We start from the raw sequence: 22,905 nt of genomic DNA, 5'->3' as shown, positions 1-22,905 counted from the left end.
CAGGCTGATTGGTAGACGATCGCGACATGAAGCTATATGTACATGTGTCATCAGTCACACTGTACAAGTTGTTCTTCTCTTGTCTACTGCTCGAGCTCGTCACACCCACCAACTGCAGAAGTTTGTGCTACACGCATTTATTATCGCAAGCTCATGCCTAATTTCTTAACATTGTTTGCAGGTTTGTTTCGTTTTCAAAAGAAAGAATGTCCCTACGCTCTGTCTGAGGGTAATACGGGAGTTTACAGTGTGGAAATGATGTTTCGACCAAGTCACGACATCATTCTCAGCTTTGATAACGTCGACCCTTACGTGCGCATTTTGACACGACAACTTCACTTCTCAGCTGCTAACTGGACAGAAAGTCAAGAGCTGTTGGTCGAGGGAATTGATGATAATGTTATCCGGGAATCGCCATATGCCGCTGTTGTTACCCTGACCAGCTGGAGCGACAATACCACATACAGTTCTGACAGTGATGGAGGCCTTCCAGCAGCTAACCTAACTCTTCTTGTAGAAGAGACTGACAAAGGTAGGCAACATCTCAGTGTGTGATGGCGTTTTTAGCTATAGTGGAGGGCTTGCTGTACTATATATTTAATTCAGATGTTGTTTTAAGTGTCTGGTTTGCAGACCTGCCAACCTAGCTGAATCAAAATGCGTGAGTTTGCAGGAAAAATTGTGGGAGAATGCGGGAGTTTAAGTTTTTGACACGCCTATAATAGATTAATATCAATAAATTTTATATTGTAATAAGTGTTAAATAATATATGTTTATCAAAATTTAAATATTTGCTTGCTCTGTTGGAGTAGAAGCCATTAATTAATTAATTACAGTACACCTAAATAAGTAAAAGTGCAACAAATGTAAACACAGAACTTGTAGGTACTACTGCCTAGATTAATTAATTATATAAGAACGAGGTATATACACATTCTTGCAGTTATAGTTGGGATGTTCTAGATTCTATTGTTTTGTGGCTTTGATCGCTTTTCCAGCAATACAACTCCTTGGTTAGTCTTTTACTTGAAAGGGGTGTGGCTAGTGACACTATTTTGGGAGTCTAGGATAGCCAGCTGCTCCCCTTTTCCACTTCCAGACAGTTTTGCCTGTCTGACCAAATATAATGAAAGAGCCTGATGGAGAGACGGGCTGGCAAATAGACATTGATATCTGGATATCAAGTATGTATTAACGTAATTAACCCTATAGGCGTAGCAAGGGATATAGTAGTCGTCTCATCGGAAGTAGCACACGACCGACTTGACAGAAACGACCATGTTAACAACTTTGGAATGTATTGCATGCATTCACTCATACAGTGTAGCGCTCATGTAATCTCGACATATCCTATGGTAGTCTCGTGTAGCCGTGTCATACTTTCGGGCTGTCTCACGTAGCCAGACCCCTTTCTGCCGCATCCTCCTCGGCGAAATGGGGTCTGGTGAATGGTCTTTGATGTCGCTGTGTGCCGCGTAGCCAGAAATTGGCTATCTAAAGACCGGATTTTGTTTCTTAAATGCTTCATTAAATACGAGACCGGTATGCATGCAGTGCAATCCTATCTCAATTAGCTTCTCTTGTTTCGTAGAGAACAACTCGAAGACTACAGCTTTAGAGTCGTTGCTGTTTGTGAAATCTGCATGTTTACAGCAGCGATTAAATGCGGCCGCAGGAACGTTGACGTCGACAGGCTTCGATTTCATGCAGACATGATCGACGTCGTACGATCTAGCGTTGTGCACTCGTGTCACAACGGAGCGGTTACTCAGGGCCAGGCAGATATCATATAGTGTATAAAGGTAAGTAGTAGAGACTTGCATGTTCCACAGATTGACATGCACTGTCAGAAGAAGTCTGCAACCCAAGCTGCTTCCATTCATATTACTCCAATCACAATGTGGTCTCTTCCTGGTTGCTACTGTATGTGTTCACCAAAGCAAAGCACAAAACACATGAAATGATTACCCAAACACAGAAAGATGACCCATCTTGTTTCGATGACGCCATGCAGCTCCAAGCCCTTCCAGACATCGCTCACTCTGGACTGTCTGCGGTCGCTGTAGACGTCAAAAAACAGCAAACAGCAAACAGCACCGAGTACGTTTGCATCCATCCAGTATGTTCGTATTCAGTCTCCGTTGTGACACGAGCGCACAACGCTAGATCGTACGACGTCGATCATGTCTGCATGAAATCGAAGCCTGTCGACGTCAACGTTCCCGTGGCCACGTTTAATCGCTGCTGTAAACATACAGATTTCACAAACAGCAACGACTCTAAAGCTGTAGTCTTCGAGTTGTTCTCTACGAAGCTAATTGAGATAGGATTGCATTGCGTGCATACCAGTCTCATCTTTAATGAAGCGTTTAAGAAACAAAATCCGGTCTTTAGATATCCGATTTCTGGCTACACGGCACACAGCGACATCAAAGGCCGTTCACCAGACCCCATTTCGCCGAGGAGGACGCGGCGGAAAGGGGTCTGGCTACACGAGACTACTTCCGGGTGAAATGGCGTTTGATGATAAGACTGCCTGTCCTTTCTCAGCCACCTGTCTACACAAGTGTTGGGTCTATATAGTGTGACTCAGATGTCATTTGTATAAGCAAGTGTTGAGATGCTTGTCTCAAGTGACGTGCACGTGGTGTTAATTAGTAAGTGCTTGCCAGTACATGTGCAGCAACTGTTTGGTGTAGACGTTGTTGCAATTATACAGTAGTACACGTACCTATGCCTCGTTGTTGAGGCTATTAAAATCAATTGTTGGATGTTTTAGGAACACACGCCCCAGTAAATTTCCTGCTTTGCAGTGCTTTTGGAAGCACATTCAATATTTGCTAATTCTACTGTACAACCAAAATACACCCAAAACTGTAAGTATTTCTCGCGGGAAGGATGTAGGTGGAGATATGAGAACTGGAAGCTCTCACTGGAAGGCGTCAATTTCTGGTCGCCTAGGATTCAGCACTGTAGTGCTCCCTTTCATTATGGGTATGGTTACACACAACAGGCACGCCCACCAATGGTCAGAATGCGGGAGATTTGATGGCCAATGCAGGTAGGCAGCAGAAGGGTCCCAAATGCGGGAGAGTTGGCAGCTCTGGGTTTGATTTTAGCGTTTATCGTTACAGTGTACTCCCACTCCCCTTTAGGGACTTGTCTAACGTGCGTTAATATGGACTGCACCAGGCTAAAATGATTTGGCTACACTGCTGTGTTGCGGTATTGCAGTCCTATGTCACTATTTGTCTTGTATTGAATTTAGGCATACTTGGCATTGATTTTAGTTGATTTTTCTAACAAATAGTTGACATCATGTGCCATTGTAATGAGCTGATCTTGTAGAACAATGTTCAAAGCAGAATTTGTTGGTTGGTCTTAACGTACTAATAATGGTGTTCTGTTTGCTTCTTGCAGCTGGAGTTTTCATCAACACCAAAGAAGTATATCGTTTACCACCACATATTCCAGAAGGTTTATCGCGTGTGTTTCTTGTTCATTTGCACTCCACCCCTAAATCTACAGTGAATGTCACTTTTAATCCATTGAATGAGACAGTCACGGTTGATCCAAGGTCAATGTTGTTTCTTCCATCTGAGTGGAATGTGTCCCAAGAATTGATAGTTCATGCTGTGGAGGATAATATTAATATGGAGAGTTCATACAAGGCATCTGTTGGTATCAACATAAATAGCTCAGACAGAAACTACAACAGGGCTGCTGTGGATAATCTGGTGGTGACTGTAGAAGACAATGATGAAGGTGGTGGAGTAGACTTTTATGGTGTTTCTTTCTCTTTTCTAATTGCATTTCTGTGTAGGAGTCGGTAGCTTTGGGTCAACTGTTCGGCAAATGTCACTTACCTGGAAGAGACATGCATCTCAAAGTCGTACAACTGCAATTTTTCATTTGCAAGTTGCTTTTCAACTTGATGATGACAACACTATTGAAACTGAACAGAAAATTTTTGTGCCACTTACTATAGACTTTGGAGATGGTTTTCTAGAAGACATGGTTATTCCTTTAGAGGTCTGTCAATCAGTTTTCTGGTGTATGCTTGATTTCCTCTCTTATTATACCCACTCCGGCTTGACTGATATGTTGTTTTTATTTTTCCTTTCTTTTCTCTATCAGGTTATTAACTTAATTAATATGCTGTTAGTCTGCATGGCTGTAATACTAAGTAGTAGTCATTATTTCAGTGATTTGGCAGTAACAGAATCTATAAGTACAGTTATTGTTGTGGAGTTTATGAGTTTATGAATGTTTCCGCATTTTATTTGTTGCAGGTTAATCAAGTATTTGTTGACCATCAGATAGCAGCAGGGTCATCCTACATCACTCATACGTATCAAAGAGCTAATGATTACAGTGTGCCATACCTTGTTGTATTACAACAGTGCTGTAGATCATCAACACTAAAAAATAATGCAGGAACAAGGCAAGTTAACTCATTGGTTTGTAGCTGGTGCTCTTTGTTTAGTTATGGCTTTCATTAGACGTTTCATAAGACTAACTGTCAACCTTGCATATGATCAATCTCCTCATCTACCTTTTTTACCGTTCACTCATGTGTTTTCAAACTTGCCTAATCAGGCCTTCCTCTTTTCATCCATCAGTTCTCATGGTCGTTTACTCAAGTACAACCTTGGTTCTCCAATGGATTATGGATCTGCTTATTCATCTCATCCACAATTTGTCAGCATTGATCCAACATCAGGCAGACTTGTGTTCAACACGTCACATGTTGCACTTGGAGACTACAATATTATCATCATTGTTACTGATCTTATCAGTGATATTCGTGTTGCTATGGATATTCTTATCACGGTGAACAGTTTAGTTCACTCGAATTCACCTCCTTATTGGATCAACTTTTCTCAAGATGAAGCAACAAGTGGTCCATACGGCAGGTATGTGGTTTCAGCTGATGACACTCTCTCTATTAATTTGACAGCATCTGATGGAGACAATGTCACATTGATAGCAACAACTTCTCTTCCTGGTGTAACTGCACTGTCTAATTCAGAGAGAGTAGGAGTAAGAAACACAGGTGCAGTTTTTCCATTTGATATTTTGCAGGCAATGTGGTTGTAACAGCATTTTATTCTTAATTTTAGTTCAATCAGTTTTTTCAATGAAAGTAACTACTGGTCATTTGGGAGTTTATGTGTTCTGCTTTCACGCTGTTTCATCTGGAGTTTTGTCGTTACCACGATGTATTGGAGTTGAAGTTGTGACAGCATTTCTTTCAGTTCCTTGGATTGATATGAATGGTGTGGACAAGGGATTTGATTTTAACCAGAAGTTTGTAAAAGGTGTCAATTCAGCTGTTAGTATAGTGTCTCCATTGGCAAATGTGACATCACAAAGTGGGTATCTTGAGTGGATGGCTGTGTCACTTGTTAATGCTGTAGATGGTTCTGCTGAGAAACTAACAGTTGAGTCAACATTTTCACATCCCTCTCTTATACATTCCATTATTCAGCAGGGACACAACACTCCAGATGTACTTTTTATTTCTGGCTTTTCATCCGTTGTTGTATATGAATCAGCATTACATCATGTTCTTTATGAGAACTCTCTTGATCGTCCAACTGTTGGTAAGAGGAAAATCCTAGTGTCATTGTATGATGGTCATTTATCAAGTCACATAGCCACCACACACTACCCGACATCATCTATAACAGTCTCTATCATGAATAAGGCACCTGTCCTTGTACATGGTAGTAATCCCAACTTGTCATTCACCAATCGGTATTTTCCTGGCAAAGGTCCTGTTGCTGCGATTAGCTCGTCAGCAAGAATTATAGATACTGACAGTTGTGGTATTGTCAATGCTTCGTTTCATATCACAAACATTCATAATGAAGGGTTTGAGAAGCTGATTGTGACTTACAAGTCTCGTGAAAAAGCTAGCCTGCCTGTTGTTCGAGAGGTCATTGATATCCATAAACCCTTTGGTGTTCTGGCTAATGGTGAGGTGAAGGCAAGTGTTGAGAGTAGCGTAGTGGTATCTCTTACTGGAAACAAGACAATTGTGGACAGAGTTGGTAGGGTTGACATTGTATTGGATATCCGCCACTCACATCTTGGAGACCTCCAAGTAGAATTTGAACACTTGGAACACAGGGAACTTGTAGTCTTACATCCAGGACAAGTGACCTGCGCTCAAGATGACATGACAACTAGTTGGTTCAGCGATGCTTCATCAGACTTTTTACCACTTTCATCTTCTTCTGTTAGCCCTGGTGTTTGTCGCTATCAGTCACAAGGGATATTTTCTGTTGACGGAAATTTCTCTCGATTTCATGGGTTACCGATATCTGGGGAATGGAAGATACATGTTAGTGACTTACTGCTTGAGAAAGACAATGGAGAGCTTGTAAGTTGGGGTGTTGTTATTCAACCGGAAGAAGAGAGCTTTGTATCTCATAACCCATCTGTTGTGCCTGAGTTAAGGATGGCTAGTAATGAGGTAGAGGAAAGGCGATACTATCAACAAGTAGAAAGTGATGGACGAATTACTGATATGACTGTAAGTCTGCACCTTTCTGTTCCATTCTCATCATCTTTTGTATCAGCCCCAACCATATCTCTTGAACATCCTGATCACACTATTATTAAACTTATAGATGGAGCCACTAGTTTATGTCAAAGAGGATCTTACAAACATCTCATTTTGTCAGATCTTGCCATCGGTGGTCAAGCTATCAATACTGACTGTCAAGAATTGAGACCAACAAGCAAACCAACAGTTTCATCAGTGATGTCAAATGCTACAGCTCCCACTTCTGCAAACTACTCAATATCAATGTCTTCCAGAAATTCTTCTCTTCCCTCCCAGTCACCAACATCTGATGATATGTCCAGTGGCAGCAGCAGTGGAAGTGACTTTAATTCGACTCTGGCTGTTTCTAGTGGTATGTTAGACTTTAGTGCATCAAGTTCTGGCGATGATGGTGGGATGGGATCTACTATTGCTTTATCTACACCTGAGTATTCTAACTATCCACTGAAGATGACTTTCAAGTCAAATCTTGTAGACACTCTTTCACCACAGATCCCACTGAGCCACTTAAATGGGAAATTGGCTGGTGGAGAGTGGACTCTCGTTGTCAGTGTCAATAGTAGTTACCAAGAAACTTCAATTCTTGGCTGGTCTTTGAATATTGCAAGGGAACCAAACATTGACTGGTCATATAATGAAGAGACTGGGCAGCTGTTGATGTCTGGAGTTGACTCAACCGCAAACTACCAAAAAGTGATCCGAAGTATTCAATACAACAATGAAGCACTAGATCCAGAATTTTCTCAAGACCGTCAAATTGTTGGTTACGTCAATGATGGCAAGTTTCGGTCAAATGTCACCTCTCCTGCATCACTATCTCTTATTACTACTCATCATATTGAAATTGATCTTGATGCTGAAAATGTAAGTGGAGCCTCATTTCCCGGGTTTGCAGCTACTTTTATTGAAGAAGGAAATGCTGTTCCACTTGTTCATGTTCCATCAGCCTTTTTACGAGACTCACAATTTTCTAGACGGTATTATGTTCTTACTATTCATTTGACTAATGCTCTAGATGGTGAAAATGAAGGCATTAAAATCAATGTGTCCTCTATCACAGAGCAAGATATTGCTGTAGACAACAGTAGTGGGCAGTATAGATTGACAATAACATCTGCATCACCTCAACCTATTAGTAATGTGGAGGCAGTAATGCTATCAGCAGAATATTTCAACTTTGCCAATGAACCACATCCGCAATATCGCATAGTTGAATTTTCTGTTCGAGATGTAACAGGACAATTTGTTAGTTTGACAGCTTCAACTAATGTTTCTATTGTTTTGACGAATGATCCTCCTGTTATTGATCTCAATGCAGAGTTTAATAACTTGGGTAGTGTATCAGCAATCATTGAATACATTGAGGGGCAAGGTGCACAGGTATTAGTGAATCACTCGATGCTGCGTCTCACAGACACTGACAGTAAGTATCTTATGGGTATGACTGTGACAATTTCCAATCACTTGGATGGATTAGCTGAATCTCTTGGAGCAAATACAACTGGAACTAATATCAGTGTAACAAGCAGTGAAAATGCTAGCAGTCAGCTTTATGCGTATGGAAGGGACTCATTACAAAACTATGCTGCAGTCATTGCTACAGTTTCATATGAGAATAATAAGTCAGATCCAGGGTTTCCTAATACGACTCCTCGTCTTATCTCATTTGTTGTTAATGATGGTTTAAGTAACAGCCGACCTACTTATATCAAACTCTTCTTTTCTGCAGTCAATGATCCTCCTGCTTTAGATCTGAATGGTCATGCAGATGGCTTTGACTTTCAAGCTGAATTTCGTGAGGAGGGAGGAGCTGTTTTGATTGTGAGCTCAATGGTATCAGCCTATGATGTTGATAATGTCACACTTTCATTTGCTAAAGTTTACATTGAAAATATGCTTAATGTAGGAGAAGAAGTCTTGGCGGTTACCAGTGTTATGGAAAGGACATATCTAAGTAAAAATGTAGTGAAAGTCACATCTTTGGAACCAAATACCACGTATCACTACCAAACAGGAACATTAACTATCACTGGTTTATCTTCAGTGAGGGAGTATCAGGAAGTTCTGAAAACACTGACATATGACAACACTGCTGATGAACCAAACCCAGAGCCAAGAAGAGTTCGTGTCACACTAAATGACGGTTTGTTGTCCAGCCTTCCTGTTTACTCTATAGTTAATATAACACTGATCAATGACTCACCGTCCATCAACTCTTCTGTTGCTGTTTTTGCACCAACCATTGAAGAGGATTATGAGGTGGAGTTAAACAATGGATTCAGTGTAGCAGAAATTGTTGTGCCAGTTGTATTGGATGACGATGCAGAGTCTGTGGTTGGGATGGCTATTATAGGTATAGACGTGACAAATGGAGAGTGGGAATATAAGACAAACAATAGCAGCTGGATCATGATTCCAGGTGATGTTGACATCAACATGGCTGTTGTCCTTGAGGCAACTGACACAAACAGAATTCGGTTTGTATCTAACCTTGATTTTAATGGTTATGTGTCATTGAAGTTTGTGGCTTGGGATGGCAGTAATGGTGAAATTGATGGGTCTAAAGTGAATGCAATGTCAGTGTCTAATATTGATGCTTTTAGTGCAGACTTTACTGAGTTTGTTGTAACTGTGGCACCAGTCAATGATGCCCCAGTTTTGCAAATGCATCCAATTAAACTAACATCAATTAAGGAAGATGATTTTACAACACCTGGTGACCAAATTGTAGCTCTTCTTTCGTATGCATCAGATGTTGATCTTAGTGGAGCTCTTGCATCTCAGTTGGGAGTGGCAGTCATTAGTACAAATGGTTCATATGCAAATGGCAAATGGCAATTTAGGCGTGCAGGAAACTTGTCTTGGACCAACATTGGAGTTGTTAGGAGAAATTCTTCAGTAGTTCTTTATTCGTCTGATTTAATTCGATATGTTCCATCAGAGAATTTTAATGGTCAGGTTTCGTTTCAGTTTGTTGCTTGGGATTTGACAACTGGTGATTTATCTGGATCATCAGGGGTGACTGTTTCTCAGTCTGATCCTATCACAGGAGCTTTCAGTGTCAATGAAAGTATAGCAGTGTTGACAGTAGAGCCCATCAACGATTCACCTATTCTGAAATCAGGAGGTCAATTACATTCAATTGATGAGGATGTTCAGCAAGAATACAATCATGGAACTTCAGTGAGTGATATTGTAGCAGGTTACCTCAGCGATGTAGACTCTGGTTCAAAAGCAGGAATAGCAGTTGTTGGAGTAGATGAACGATATGGAAATTGGCAGTTTACATGTTCAAATTTTAGTGCATGGAAGGACTTTATTGGTGACAAACAATACAATCTTTTTGTTCCTCCTCTTCCGCAGCCTAGCAAAGCAACACTTTTGTCTGGTTCATGTCTAGTCAGATTCTTGCCTCGTGTTCATTTCAACACACAATTTGACTTTGGTGGACATCCTCGATCTCATAGTGATATTCCTTACTTAAAAATAAAAGCATGGGATCAGACTGGGATGACAGAAGGATTGATTGGAACATATGGAATTGATACATTAGATGCAGAAGACAGTCACATTGATGAGTTTGGTGAAGAAGTTGTCAAAGTAATAATTGAAGTTATGTCACAGAACGATTCCCCAATACTGAGACTCTACAACTCAACTATTGCAACATATCATGCACATTATATAGAAAACACAGGTAGTGTTCCTGTGGTTGGTTCACAATTGACTCTTATTGACTATGACCATGATCGACTCAAGTCTGTTGTAATCACTATTTACCAGTCTGGAGACTACTACTCTGGCAGTACTAGTGGCAGCGGTGTTGATAATGATTCTTACTGTTCAAACTATAACCAGCATCAGGAAAAAGTTCTAGTAGATGTACATGGAACTGACCTGAATGAACCTCGTGTTGATGATTGGTGCCCGTTTACACTTACCATTACAGCAAATGGAACAGCTCCTATTTCTCACTTTCAGAAAGCTCTTAGAACAGCAGTCTATAACAATTCATTGGAAGAGCCTGAAGAAGGTATTCGTATTGTTAGTTTTACTGTAGAGGATCTTGATGGAGCAGTTTCTTCTGCAACAAGCACTGTTTTCGTTGAAATTGTCAACGATGCTCCCATTTTGGATTTGAATGGCAATTTACCAAGCAACAATGAATTTTTAGAATACACTGAAGGCCAAGAGAGAATGCTGTTGGTTGACCCACAAACGGTTTCTCTTATTGATCATGATAGCATATACTTAGAACAGGTTTTAGTTTTTATTAGGCTAGCTCCTGATGCTGACAAAGAGTTACTTGATGCTAATGTAACCGGGTTTAATGTAAGCAAGTCTTACAACGTCACGTCTTCTGTCTTGCTCCTAACTGGTCAAGAAACTGTGACAAACTATGAAGCCATTATCAAAACTGTAACATATGAGAACACATTTGCACATCCTGGAAATCCAGATGAGATTGAAAGAGAAGTGGTTTTTGTTCCCAATGATGGACAGCTAGATGGACTCCCAGCAGTGACCTTCATTGGTTTCACTGCTGTCAACAACCGTCCATATATCCAGCTGAGTGGCAGTCGAAATGACAGGAATTATGAAGTGACATTTACTGAAGAGGGATACCCAGTACAACTTGCAGCTGATGATTTGATAGCACTGGATATTGACAATAAAACATTGTTATCAGTTACTGTCAGAATATTAAACCTCTTCGATATTGGGGATGAAATACTGAGTGCTGGTCCTGTTAATGTGGAAGAAGTCACAGAACGTAACAAGTATGATGCAGCTAAAGTAATTGAAAGAACAAGAATTATTCCGAATGTTACATTTAACAAAACATCTGGTGAATTGGTCATCAGTGGCCTGGAGTCATTGTATGAATATCAACAAGTACTTAGCAAAACTCTAACATACAGCAACGTGGCTGATGAACCAACACTTAGTGATCGTGTGGTGCAGGTTACATTAAGTGATGGTTTTCTTTTCAGCTTGCCTGCGAACTGCACTATATATATTCTTCCTATCAATGATCGTCCAAGGTTTATTGATGGGCATGTGGTTATCAAACCTCACATTCTAGAAGATATATCAGATAATGATAACACAGGACTGACTGTAGAAGAGATAGCTGGTGACCTCATAGAAGATGATGACGTGGATAACATAATGGGAATAGCGGTGATTAGTGTTGACTCTAAATATGGTATGTGGCAGTACAGGCTGTTTGGCCAAACTACCTGGACTGATATACAACCTGGTATTAATGAGACATCAGCGTTATTGCTTCATGCTAGCAATTTCACATTCATTCGTTTCGTTCCAGTCAGAGATTTTAATGGAGTGGCAGAAATTTTGATTGTTGCATGGGATGGATCTGACAATCAGGTTGAGGGTACCACAAGGAATACAGCAGAAACAGATGACACAAGTTCTTTCAGCCTTCAAAAACAATCAGTTGTATGGACAATTGTTGCTGTCAATGACGCTCCTGTGTTAAACGTTTCTGTTCTTCCAAATATGGTATCTGTGCTGGAAGATTCTGTGTGGGAGAGACCGTCAGAAGGAGACAGCATTGAACTCTTTCTACAAGCATTGGCTTATGATGTGGATACTAATGTAGAACCAATAGCAATGGGCATTGCTCTTTTGGAGGTAGATAATACAAATGGTTTTTGGCAGTATACGAAAAATAATGGACGGACCTGGGCATCTGTTAAGTCTCCTGCGCCATCTTCTGCTCTGCTGTTAGGTAACAGCAAAAATGGTGGCACAAGAATTCGATTTGTTCCAAACAGAGATTTCAATGGAATTTCTAGGTTTATTTACAAAATATGGGATCGAAACTCAAGTGAGTTGTCAGGAACTGAAGGAGTCGATATACTGTCAGCAGATGTAGTTACTGGACCATTTAGCGTTGCCAACACAACTGCGACTATTATTATTGACCCAGTAAATGATTCACCAGTTGTCATTGAAGGTGCTACTTTGCACAGCATTTACGAAGATATTGATGCTGTAAGGAATCCTGGAACAACTGTCAATGACATAGTGAGGCTTGTCTACAGTGATGTTGATATAGGTTATGCTCTGGGCATAGCAGTGGTCGAAGTTGATCGTCGATTTGGAGAGTGGGAATATACATGTGAAACGGGGAGTGATATTACTTGGCAGCTATTCAAAGGAGATGAACAGTATGGCAAAGCTGTTTTACGTGATCCACGAACTGATAAAGCAACCCTTTTGCTAGGCAATTGCAAAATTCGATTTGATCCAAGTGATCATTTCAACACTGAATTCGACGAGAATGGCACTCCTCGTCCCAAAACAGACAAACCATTTATTGTTCTCAAGGGCTGGGACAATACAGGAAACACTGCAGGTAGATTACAGGCATTAGCTATTAACACTGTAACTGTTCCAGATGATCACACTGATGAGTTCTCACAAAACGCCACAACAGCTACAATTGTAGTCGTCTCAAAGAATGATAGACCCATACTCAGGTTGTCTTCGAAGTCTTTTAACTATGAGACAACATTTACAGAACCAATTCCACCACAGAGAAGAATACAATCTGTGCACATAGTTGACCCTACAAGTTTAACTGTAGTTGATCATGATAACTTCAATCTTCAGTTTGTTACCATTTCCTTCAAGGTATATGATAACAATTCAGAATTTCTGACTATTGATACTTCTGGAACAGACATTGTTGCTGAAACTATTGTAACAGGATACCAACATGCAATTCGTTTGTCTTCACCCAGTGTAGCAACAGCTGGTAAATTTCAGCAAGTCTTACGAACACTTACTTACAAGAATACTGCTGAAGAGCCAAATCCAACTGACAGGCAAGTTACATTTCTAGTTTTTGATGGTGCTGAATATAGTGCAGCGGTTGTGTCAACAGTTCATGTAGAATTGGTTAATGATCCACCAGAGTTGGACCTTGATGCTTCCGTTCCTGATAGAAACTCATTCAAGAAGTATACTGAGGGTCAAGATTTCCTATTGCTATCTAGTGGGTCAATGCAATTGACTGATCATGATCACAGCTTTCTATATCAAGCAACGGTTATAATCCTTGATGCCCCTGATAAAGACAAGGAGTTGTTGACAGCAATTACAAACAACACATCGATCTCTGGTGTTTATAATGAATCAACCAATCAACTTGTTTTGACTGGACCTGACACTGTCACCAACTTTTCAAGTGTGCTGCTTACAGTTGCATACAAGAACATATTTGCACATCCAGGAAATCCAGCACAAATTGAAAGAGTCATTGAGTTTGTTGTCAGTGATGGACAAAATGTTAGTCTTGCTGCATCCTCACGTGTGTCTTTTGCTGCTGTTAATGATCGACCATATTTGGATATCAATGGTGACAATCCTGGAGTTAACAATATTGTCAAGTTTACTGAGGAGCAAGACGCTGTAAATCTGTTTGACTCAAACATGTTTATTATTGAGGAAGACAATATAACTTTAGCATATGCTAGACTTGAAATTACTAACATGATGGATGCTGGTGAAGACCAACTGTCTGTTTCAGACAATGTACGTGTCTACAGTGATGATATCGACACTGCTGATCATTTGAGGGTATGGAATATTCGACCTGAGCAAACGTACAACAATGTTACTGGTACTCTCATTATTACTGGACTGGATTCAGTTGAAGATTATGTGAAAGTGTTGAAAACAGCAACGTATGCCAACACCGCTGATGAACCAAACGTGACACCTCGAATCATTAGAATAACACTGAGTGACGGCCTACTGGACAGCAATGATGTCATGGCTACAGTTGTAATTGAACTCATGAATGACTCTCCATATTTCAGAGGTGACTCTGTGGCAAGTCAAGTAAATATTAGTGAAGACACATTAATCCATCTAAATGAAGGCTTTTCTGTTTGGAACATCATCAGTCCACTGATCATGGATGATGATGAGAGACATGAACAAGGACTTGCAATTATTGCAGCTGATAGCGCCAATGGCTATTGGGAATACTGCTTTGACTTTAAGTATATTAATCAACAGCAACTTGCTTTCCCCACTTCTTTGCCAGTAAACAGCAGCGGTAACTCTTCCCAAATAGATTTGTCTTTTTTCACAGCCACTTGGCATCCTATCCAGTCAAATATTACTATCAATGATGCTGTTGTTCTTCGTCTGGCGTCAAATGGCAGCAACAGACTTCGGTTTATTCCAAGAAAAGATTTCACAGGCTATTCGTCTATCAGATTTGTTGCTTGGGACGCAAGTGATCATCTCTTTGATGGTAGCATAACCAGTGCTGTGTCTGTTAGTGAAAGTGATGCATTTAGTTCTAACTGGCAAGAAGTCACAATGAAAGTCAACCCGGTTAATGATGCTCCAGTCATGCTATCTGAAACGTTTACTTTGACTAGAATCAATGAAGATGATCAATCGTCAGCAGGCAGTCCAATTGCTGCTCTACTGGAGCACGTGCTTGATGTAGACAGTTTGGGGACAGGGAAAGGAAAAGACAATGGCATAGCTATTATTAGTGCTGAATCGGCGAATGGCAAGTGGCAATATAGTGATGCTGAACAGGGCTCATGGCATACATTGAAGTCTCCATCTGTTGACAAAGCAGTAGTATTGCTGTCTTCATACCTAGTTCGGTTTGTTCCCAAACAAGATTTCCATGGCAACGCATCCTTCCAGTTTGTTGCTTGGGACTTGACTGATGGGTCAAAATCAGGATGGTCTAATGTTAGCGTGAAAATGGCTGATCCTGTCACTGGGCCCTTCAGTAGAAACATAAGTGTAGCTACCATCGTAATTGAGCCCATTAATGACTCACCTGTCATTATTCCTGGTTCATCACTGCATACAATAAAGGAAGACATTCCTATTGAGAGTAACGGTGGCACAACAGTAAGAGACATTGTGAATTCAACATATGTAGACGTAGATGATAATGCTGAAATTGGCATTGCTATAGTTGGAGTAGACCTGAGATTCGGACTTTGGCAATGGAGATGCCCACTTCAAGGAAACGTGTGGAATAACTTTATTGGGGACAAAGTGTATGGAGTGATTGTTCCAAAGAATCCAAGACCAGAAAAGGCGACACTTTTGGCTAGTAATTGCAGCATTCGCTTTTTACCAGACCACAACTTCAATACTGAGAAGGACACTACTGGCAAAGGGAGGCCTGACTCGGATAAACCATTTTTGGTAATACGAGGTTGGGACAACACTGGATTTACTAGAGGCTTGTCTGGTCAATACGGCCAGGACAGCACGTACAACAAAAACGGTTTTCTGTCCGAATTCAGTGCTGAGATCTCTAATGCTACAGTAAGTGTAGCATCTGTCAATGATTTACCTAGTTTAAGTTTGTCAGAACATGGAGATGGGTTGATGTATCAGTCCCAGTTTGTCGAAGAAGCACCTTTTGTCTACATCGTAAGTACCACTGGCCTTACGTTGATTGATGAAGACCACGCTTACCAGCAGTCAGCAACCGTTTCGTTGTTGAATGTGCAAGACCCATTTGATGAGATAATAGAGGTTGTTCCATTTCTTGACTCTTCAGTTACTGTAAATGGCAGTAACGTTGTTGTCCATTTGAGCGGATCAAAACCCAAACTAGTAGAACTTAGTTATACTTACTACACTTTGCCAGAAACAGCAGCACCTTCCGCTGAGCCATCCAATGTAAGCAATTCCAGTGGAAGTATGTCAGACTCAGGGTCAACAGCAATGCTGCGATCAGGATCTGGCTCAGGGCTTTTTGGTAGTGGAGATGATGGAAGTGGAGATGATGGAAGTGGAGATGATGGAAGTGGCAAGACTTCTACTAGGAATGTTGAGATAGCTACAATTAGTCCAACAGTTGCTGTAGGTACTGTATTACCACGTGCACTGACAAATATACCAACGTCCAAAGTAGCTGAACCTACTGTTGAAATACCTGTTGAACGTAGAATGCAGTCTGTTGAGAGTGTGACCATTAGAGCTGCCAACCCAGATGATCTTCTTACCACAGCTGAATATCAAGCTGTCCTTCAATGTCTTGCGTACAAGAACACACACGTGGAGCCTGATAATACAACCAGGCGGATTGAATTTTTAGTATACGATGGAGAGAACGTTAGCTTATTTGCCCAAACTCTTGTCACCATTTTGTTAGTAATTGACAGTCCGCCTGTGCTTACACTTAACGTGTACGAAATTGAATTTGTTGAAAACGCGGATCCAATCAGAATCACATCAAACAGACTTCTGCTGAAAGATGACGACCATAATGAGTATTTCATGATGTCAAATGCGACAATTCAGATAAATCCTACTCCTACCTCTGAACAAGAGGTATTGTACGTTAATTCTGCGATTGCGAACACAGCTGGCATTAGGTATAGTTATGAGTCAGGAATATTGACACTCAAAGGAGCTGCTCGTGTGCAGGCTTACCAGTCTGTGCTAGAAACGGTATTTTACAACAATACTGAAGAAGAGCCATTTCCTGGTCAAAGGAACATTTCTTTTCAAGTTACTGACACCGTAGGGCTCAACAGTAAACTGGAAGTGTTTGTCTTGTACATGAAGCTTATAAATGACCAGCAACCTGTCGTCACAGTGGGTGGACCATTCTCTTTCACTGAACATCAAGTCTTGTCCACGCACATTGGTCATGGATTGCTTCTGAACGACAGCGACAGTGGAGCTTTCTATCAGTACCAAGTAAATGTGACAATTTCTAATGGTTATGATAATGGTGAGAAACTAAATGTCAGTGTGCCAGCAACCATTTCTATTGAACGCACTAGATACGGCCTCGTTCTGACAGGACCAGCGTCTGTTGAAGACTTTCAGTCAGCTCTCAGTAGTCTGACTTATAAGAACACAGAAGAAGAACCAAATCCAGAAACGAGACAAATACAAATCAACGTTTTTGATGGGAAGTTCTTTTCGATCTCTGACAATCTTACTGTCAATATTGTTCTTGTGAATGATCTTCCTGTTCTTCTGCTAAATGGAAAGTCTGAGGAGATGAATTTCTTAGTTGAATACAAAGAAGGTGATGGAGAAATTCTGATTGTGGCTCCTAAAAACGTGTCTCTCACTGACAATGACAATGTTACAATTGCCTATTCTGTCATCACATTGACAAACCGACCTGATGGTGCAATGGAGCGACTAGGTGCTAGTGTAAGTGGTACCAACGTAAAAAGTGATTACTTTTTTGAAAATGGCTCACTTTTGTTAACGGGTCCTGATACCATTACCAACTTCCAAGCAATCATAAATACGGTGACATATGAGAACATGCAACACAGTCCAGGCCTGCCCAATACAACGCGGAGAGTGGTGACATTTGTAGTGTCTGATGGTGTGGGCAACAGCCTTTCTGCATACTCGTACATCACCTTTACTGCCGTGAATGATGCAGCCATTATTGACTTGAATGGTGGTGTGGCGTTTGGTAGCAATTATACAACAACGTTCATAGAGGAAGGCCCTGAGGTGAGACTGACAGATTATAGTATGACGGTAAAAGATGTTGACTCGAAGTTGCTTACTTCGGCAACAGTTCATATTGTCAACGTAAAGGATATCGGCTATGAAAATCTCTACTTGGATGTGAACTTGACAGAATTGAGCCAATCAGCTGACGTTAAATACAGTTGGGAAAGTGGAATCCTAATTGCAACTGGACTTGGAAGTCCGCAAAACTTTCAGACTGCATTACGTAGTCTAGTCTATTCTAATGATGCTGATGAGCCAGACTTTGAGAGTCGGGTTGTTGAATTTGTTGTAAACGATGGGGAGATAGACAGCCAACGTGTTTTCACTATAATCGAAATGAAGGCAGTGAACGATGAGCCGCACTTGATGATAACATCGTCTCATGACGGTAGTTTTTATTCTGAGTTTGTTGAGGATGGACATCCAGTACCGGTTGTTGACGTTGATCACGTTTTGGTGGTGGACGATGACGACTCTCTGTTGTTTCGACTTGTTGCATCTATTTCAAACGTCAATGACTCTGGTTTTGAGGCTTTGTTCTTCGACAGAGCTGTGATGAATAGTGCAAGACAGCTTACCAATTTGTCTTCTGACTTCCCTGTTGGTGTTTTACCCGAATATTTTGGCTGTCCAAGCAAAGATGAGAGGCAGCATTCTCTTGATATTCGTTGGAACGCCAGTTATGACGCTTGGACGTCTGCACTGAAAGCTCTACGTTATTGCAACGCTGATCATCATCCTGTCAATGGAACGCGTTTAGTTCTCATGTACATCCAGGATCCTCATGGAGCTAAATCTAGAATTCAGACAGCTGAGGTGTTGGTGGTGTCTGTCAATGATCCTCCAATGTTTTTGCCAGAGCAAGCAATATTTGATGTCAAAATAAATGAAGATGAAAACGTTACCATTCCTGTACTGTACGCCTTCTATGATCATGACGATGTGCTAAGCGGGACTGCCATCCAGGTAGTTGAGCAGCCCCTTTTGGGTAGAGCTGTAGCTGACCCAATGACAGGCAACATTTCATTCTACCCTTATCCAAATGACCATGGTGTACGAGTTTTCACCTATAGAGCTTGTGATTTGGCGGGTGACTGTTCTCCCACTCAGAACCTTACTGTTACAATTCTGTCAGTAAATGATCCCCCTGTTCGAGTAGAACCACTTGTGTGGTATTTGATGGAAGACACACCTGCGTCTGTTAACTTTTCTGATTATTTTTCGGATGTTGAAGACGACCTAGATCCGTATGACGAATGGCCAAAAGTTATCGAGGTCTCTGGCCCTGTGAGCGGGAGCTGGGATGTGTCAGCTAACGACAAAATCTTTACACTGCGACCTGTACCTAACGCTTACGGAGAGGACAGTCTTCAATTTAATATATCTGACAGCGATAACGCTACGCTCACACTTCACGTTGCAATAATAATTAGTCCCGTTAATGACCGCCCAGTTGTGACTGTAGAATACGGACGTGAAGGCGCACCTATTGTAGCAACAGAAGATAAACCGTACAGTATACCAATATCTATTGAAGAACTGGAAGACAGATACCCGGTCATTTGCAATGTCTCCATAGTATCTGTGGGATACGGAAATGCAACTCCAAATGAGTCTTCAATTCTGATTGATTTTAACAGCCGCGATAATATTCAAATTCAAAATATGACTATTGTGTACACGCCTCCTAGAAACTTCTATGGTTCTGATTACGTAACATTTCGTGTTACGGACTCGGAAGGCGGGTATGATGAAGACACTGTTAACGTGTCAGTTGTTTACGTAAACGACCCACCAGAATTCGGCGTAACTGTTGTTGACTTGGATGAAGACAACACACTTAATTTGACGCTTCCACAAGGACTAGAGATAACCGACCGAGAGGAAAATCTTTTTTCGAGTTCTATCTCTTTGATTACTAATTCGTCAATTGGCAGAGTGACATATGATCGCGTGTCTGGTGTCTTGCTGTACGTGCCACCGGTGAATTTCTACAGCTCTGAAGATCGTGTTGTGAATTTCACTTTACGTGCTTGCGACAATGACACCAGTTCGCGTGTGATGGGTCAGTTATGTAAAGTCAGCGTCATCAAGATCAACGTAGTGCCAGTTAACGACGCGCCCTCTGCACCAGCTCTATCTACAGCAGTTTATGAAGATGACTCAACTACCTATAGACTCTGGGATAATCTGTCTGATGTAGAGGACGGCAAACCACCTCTAGCTAACGTTTCTCTTATTGAGCCTTGGTCAACTTTGGGATACGCTACGTATGATGCAAATGATGGTGTTCTAGTGTACCAAACACATCTAAATGCATTTGGTGAGGACGCTGTTCACTACAGAGTGTGTGATTCTGAGTCTTTGTGCAGTGAGTCGGTCTTGTCTATTAATGTAATGCCGGTCAATGACGCGCCTGTGGCGGAAGATTTTGTGCATGTTGCTCCGGAAGACAATTTTGACTTAATTCCTATATATCAGCACATCTTGGACAACGAAACTCAGTCATCAGACGTTGTCAGGAAACTAAGAATCTCTATTAAAAATCCGAACAATAACGAATATGTTGACCGCCTAGTTACGGGCAAAGGGGGCGAGTTGAGAGTTTACCATGCACACGGCATTATTACATATAATCCTGCGGATGACTATGTAGGACCGGACAATTTTACTTTTGCTGTGTGTGATTCTTGTGATGAACAACGAAACAGAGAACTCGGTCGAACGTCGCTCGATGTGCCTGCATGTTTGCAGCAGATTGTGGAAAATGAAAACAGTAGTACTATGTCAGGAGGTTTACTGAGAATTGCTTGTGATGAGGCAGTTGTCCAGATCAAAGTCAAGAATATCAATGACGTACCAGTCGCTAGAGATGTGGCTGCTACTAGCAATGATCACCAGCCTGTGCTCCTTTATCCATTTGACGTTTCTAGTGGTTTCTATGCGGATGCGAGTCGCCTGGTATATGACAAAGACGACGATCAGGCACAGAAACTGATTTCAGAGGGGTATACTAATGTTAGCGAATACGGCCTGTCAAACACAAGCGATATCGACGCTCTTTCCCTCTCTGTCATCCGTCAGGCGACAGGAGGATACTCGGAAGTTATCACTAAGGATGGTACGTCTGGTTTGAAATACACGCCCTACCCAACATTTGAAGGTTATGATGACTTTGAGTTTGAAATTTGTGATGAGAAGACAACTGTCAAGTCTTCGTCGTGCAGTAAAGCGACAGCAAGAGTTCACGTGACATTTCAAGGTCCTGCCATTGTCAGTGTACGAGCCCTTAGCAGTGTGAATAACTCTGGATTTGATCTCGATTCAAGATTCTCTCGACGGGATAGGATCATTGTTGAATTTAATGAAGACACCAACATGCCTCCTAACGGTTTAGGCTTTGAGTTGAATACCGAAGATTTAGATCACTTTATTGAGTTCAATCGTCCGTTTATCAGCGTGACTCAAGTGACAGGAGAGCGATACAGTGGTGAGTGGCTAAATTCCCGTCAATTGGAGATTACCATCACTGATGAAGGTTATCCTCAACCGGAAGTAAAGATCGGCACGTGGAAATTGTCAATTAAAAATGTGTCCCCGTGTGGTGGGTTTGGTGAGAACAACCAAAGGTTACAATTTCATGCTTTGAATCCATACTGCTTATTGAACGAGAACAAGGATTCTCTGCATTCCAATAGTACGTCTCCTGGACTGACTGGAGACTGGGGAAAGCGATTGCCAATTGTAGAGACTGTGACTATAAAGAACGAAGCTGTTAACGTGCAGGAACTGAACGAGAATCCTGAATACTTTGGAGTGGACAGCCAAATCGGTCTTTTTTTCGTTCCTGCCTTTTCCTATGCACAGTTTGAAGCGTACTGCAACACAGATCCGTCAGATATTATGTATGTACAGTCATTATTAGGCTCAAACGGACAACTGAGTGTTGTAGGTTGCGCTCAGTTATTGGCTGATGGCAGAGATGCTAACCAGGTTTACGCAGATATGATTAATGAAATTGACGGACATGTAAATGTAGAAGAAAGACAGAGGAGACAAGCAACTGACGGTGGGTCGACAATCATGCCAGAAACTTCTTACATGGTTTTGCGGATTGATCAACTGTCGGTGGAATGGTTGTTTGAGGACAAGGACGTCTTACTCAACGCAATCAAGGGGTCAGTCAATAACAACACTATAGCAGAGATCGTAACGGGAGAGTCTGGTGGAAACGCTACAACGGCGTTAATGTACAGCTCGCGGCTTGGAAAGCACGCCGGCGGTGGTCTCTACTTGGATCATGACGACACCAAGACGCCTAAAGTTATAAATTTGGTTGCTTTAGATAATGATGGTGATGGTGTTTTCAGCCAAGGAGATAGATTTACGTTAGTGTTCAACGTTCCAACTGATACTCCTGCAGCGTCAACTAAAGATGACGTGGATCGCCTGTTTACATTTGATCCTCCTGTCGGCGCAAACTACTTCGGCCGCTGGTTAAATTCATCTGCTCTGGAAATTATTGTCATCAACCAATTGCCAGATAATGAAGAAGATGAACAGCCATTACTGTCTCAATTTTCGTTGACATTCAGGGAAAATTATCTTTCTGATGGCAGCATTCTGAAAGATACGCGTTCCGCATTTCCGTTTGACAGACGTCATTGTATCGGAATTAACGTCTGCGGCTACGTTCATGACGCTGTAACAGTTGGAGTATGCTCACAGGACGGATTATCCTGCCGTGTCTCTGGTATGTATCGTCTGTATGGTGAGGTTCGTGCTCCTGCTCAGTCTTCAGTGGTGGTGGAAT

The 22,905-nt window shown here is 41.4% G+C and overlaps 1 protein-coding gene across 1 annotated transcript; it reads left to right on the top strand.

Moving 5' to 3' along the window:
* Window positions 1–26: 26 nt before the first annotated feature.
* Window positions 27–22,904, top strand: LOC134192923 (uncharacterized; the record flags this gene model as incomplete). Its single annotated transcript, XM_062661678.1, has 7 exons — window positions 27–120; window positions 182–532; window positions 3,422–3,766; window positions 3,825–4,033; window positions 4,294–4,445; window positions 4,504–5,057; window positions 5,125–22,904. Coding segments are annotated over exons 1-7 (19,485 nt in total), but the record flags the coding sequence as incomplete, so codon positions are not given.
* Between the last annotated feature and the right edge of the window lies 1 nt (window position 22,905).

Source organism: Corticium candelabrum, chromosome 17, assembly GCF_963422355.1.
Source record: "Corticium candelabrum chromosome 17, ooCorCand1.1, whole genome shotgun sequence".
Lineage (NCBI taxonomy): Eukaryota > Metazoa > Porifera > Homoscleromorpha > Homosclerophorida > Plakinidae > Corticium > Corticium candelabrum.
The sequence above is the reverse complement of the archived record's forward strand: the minus strand, read 5'-3'. Positions and strand labels throughout refer to the sequence as shown.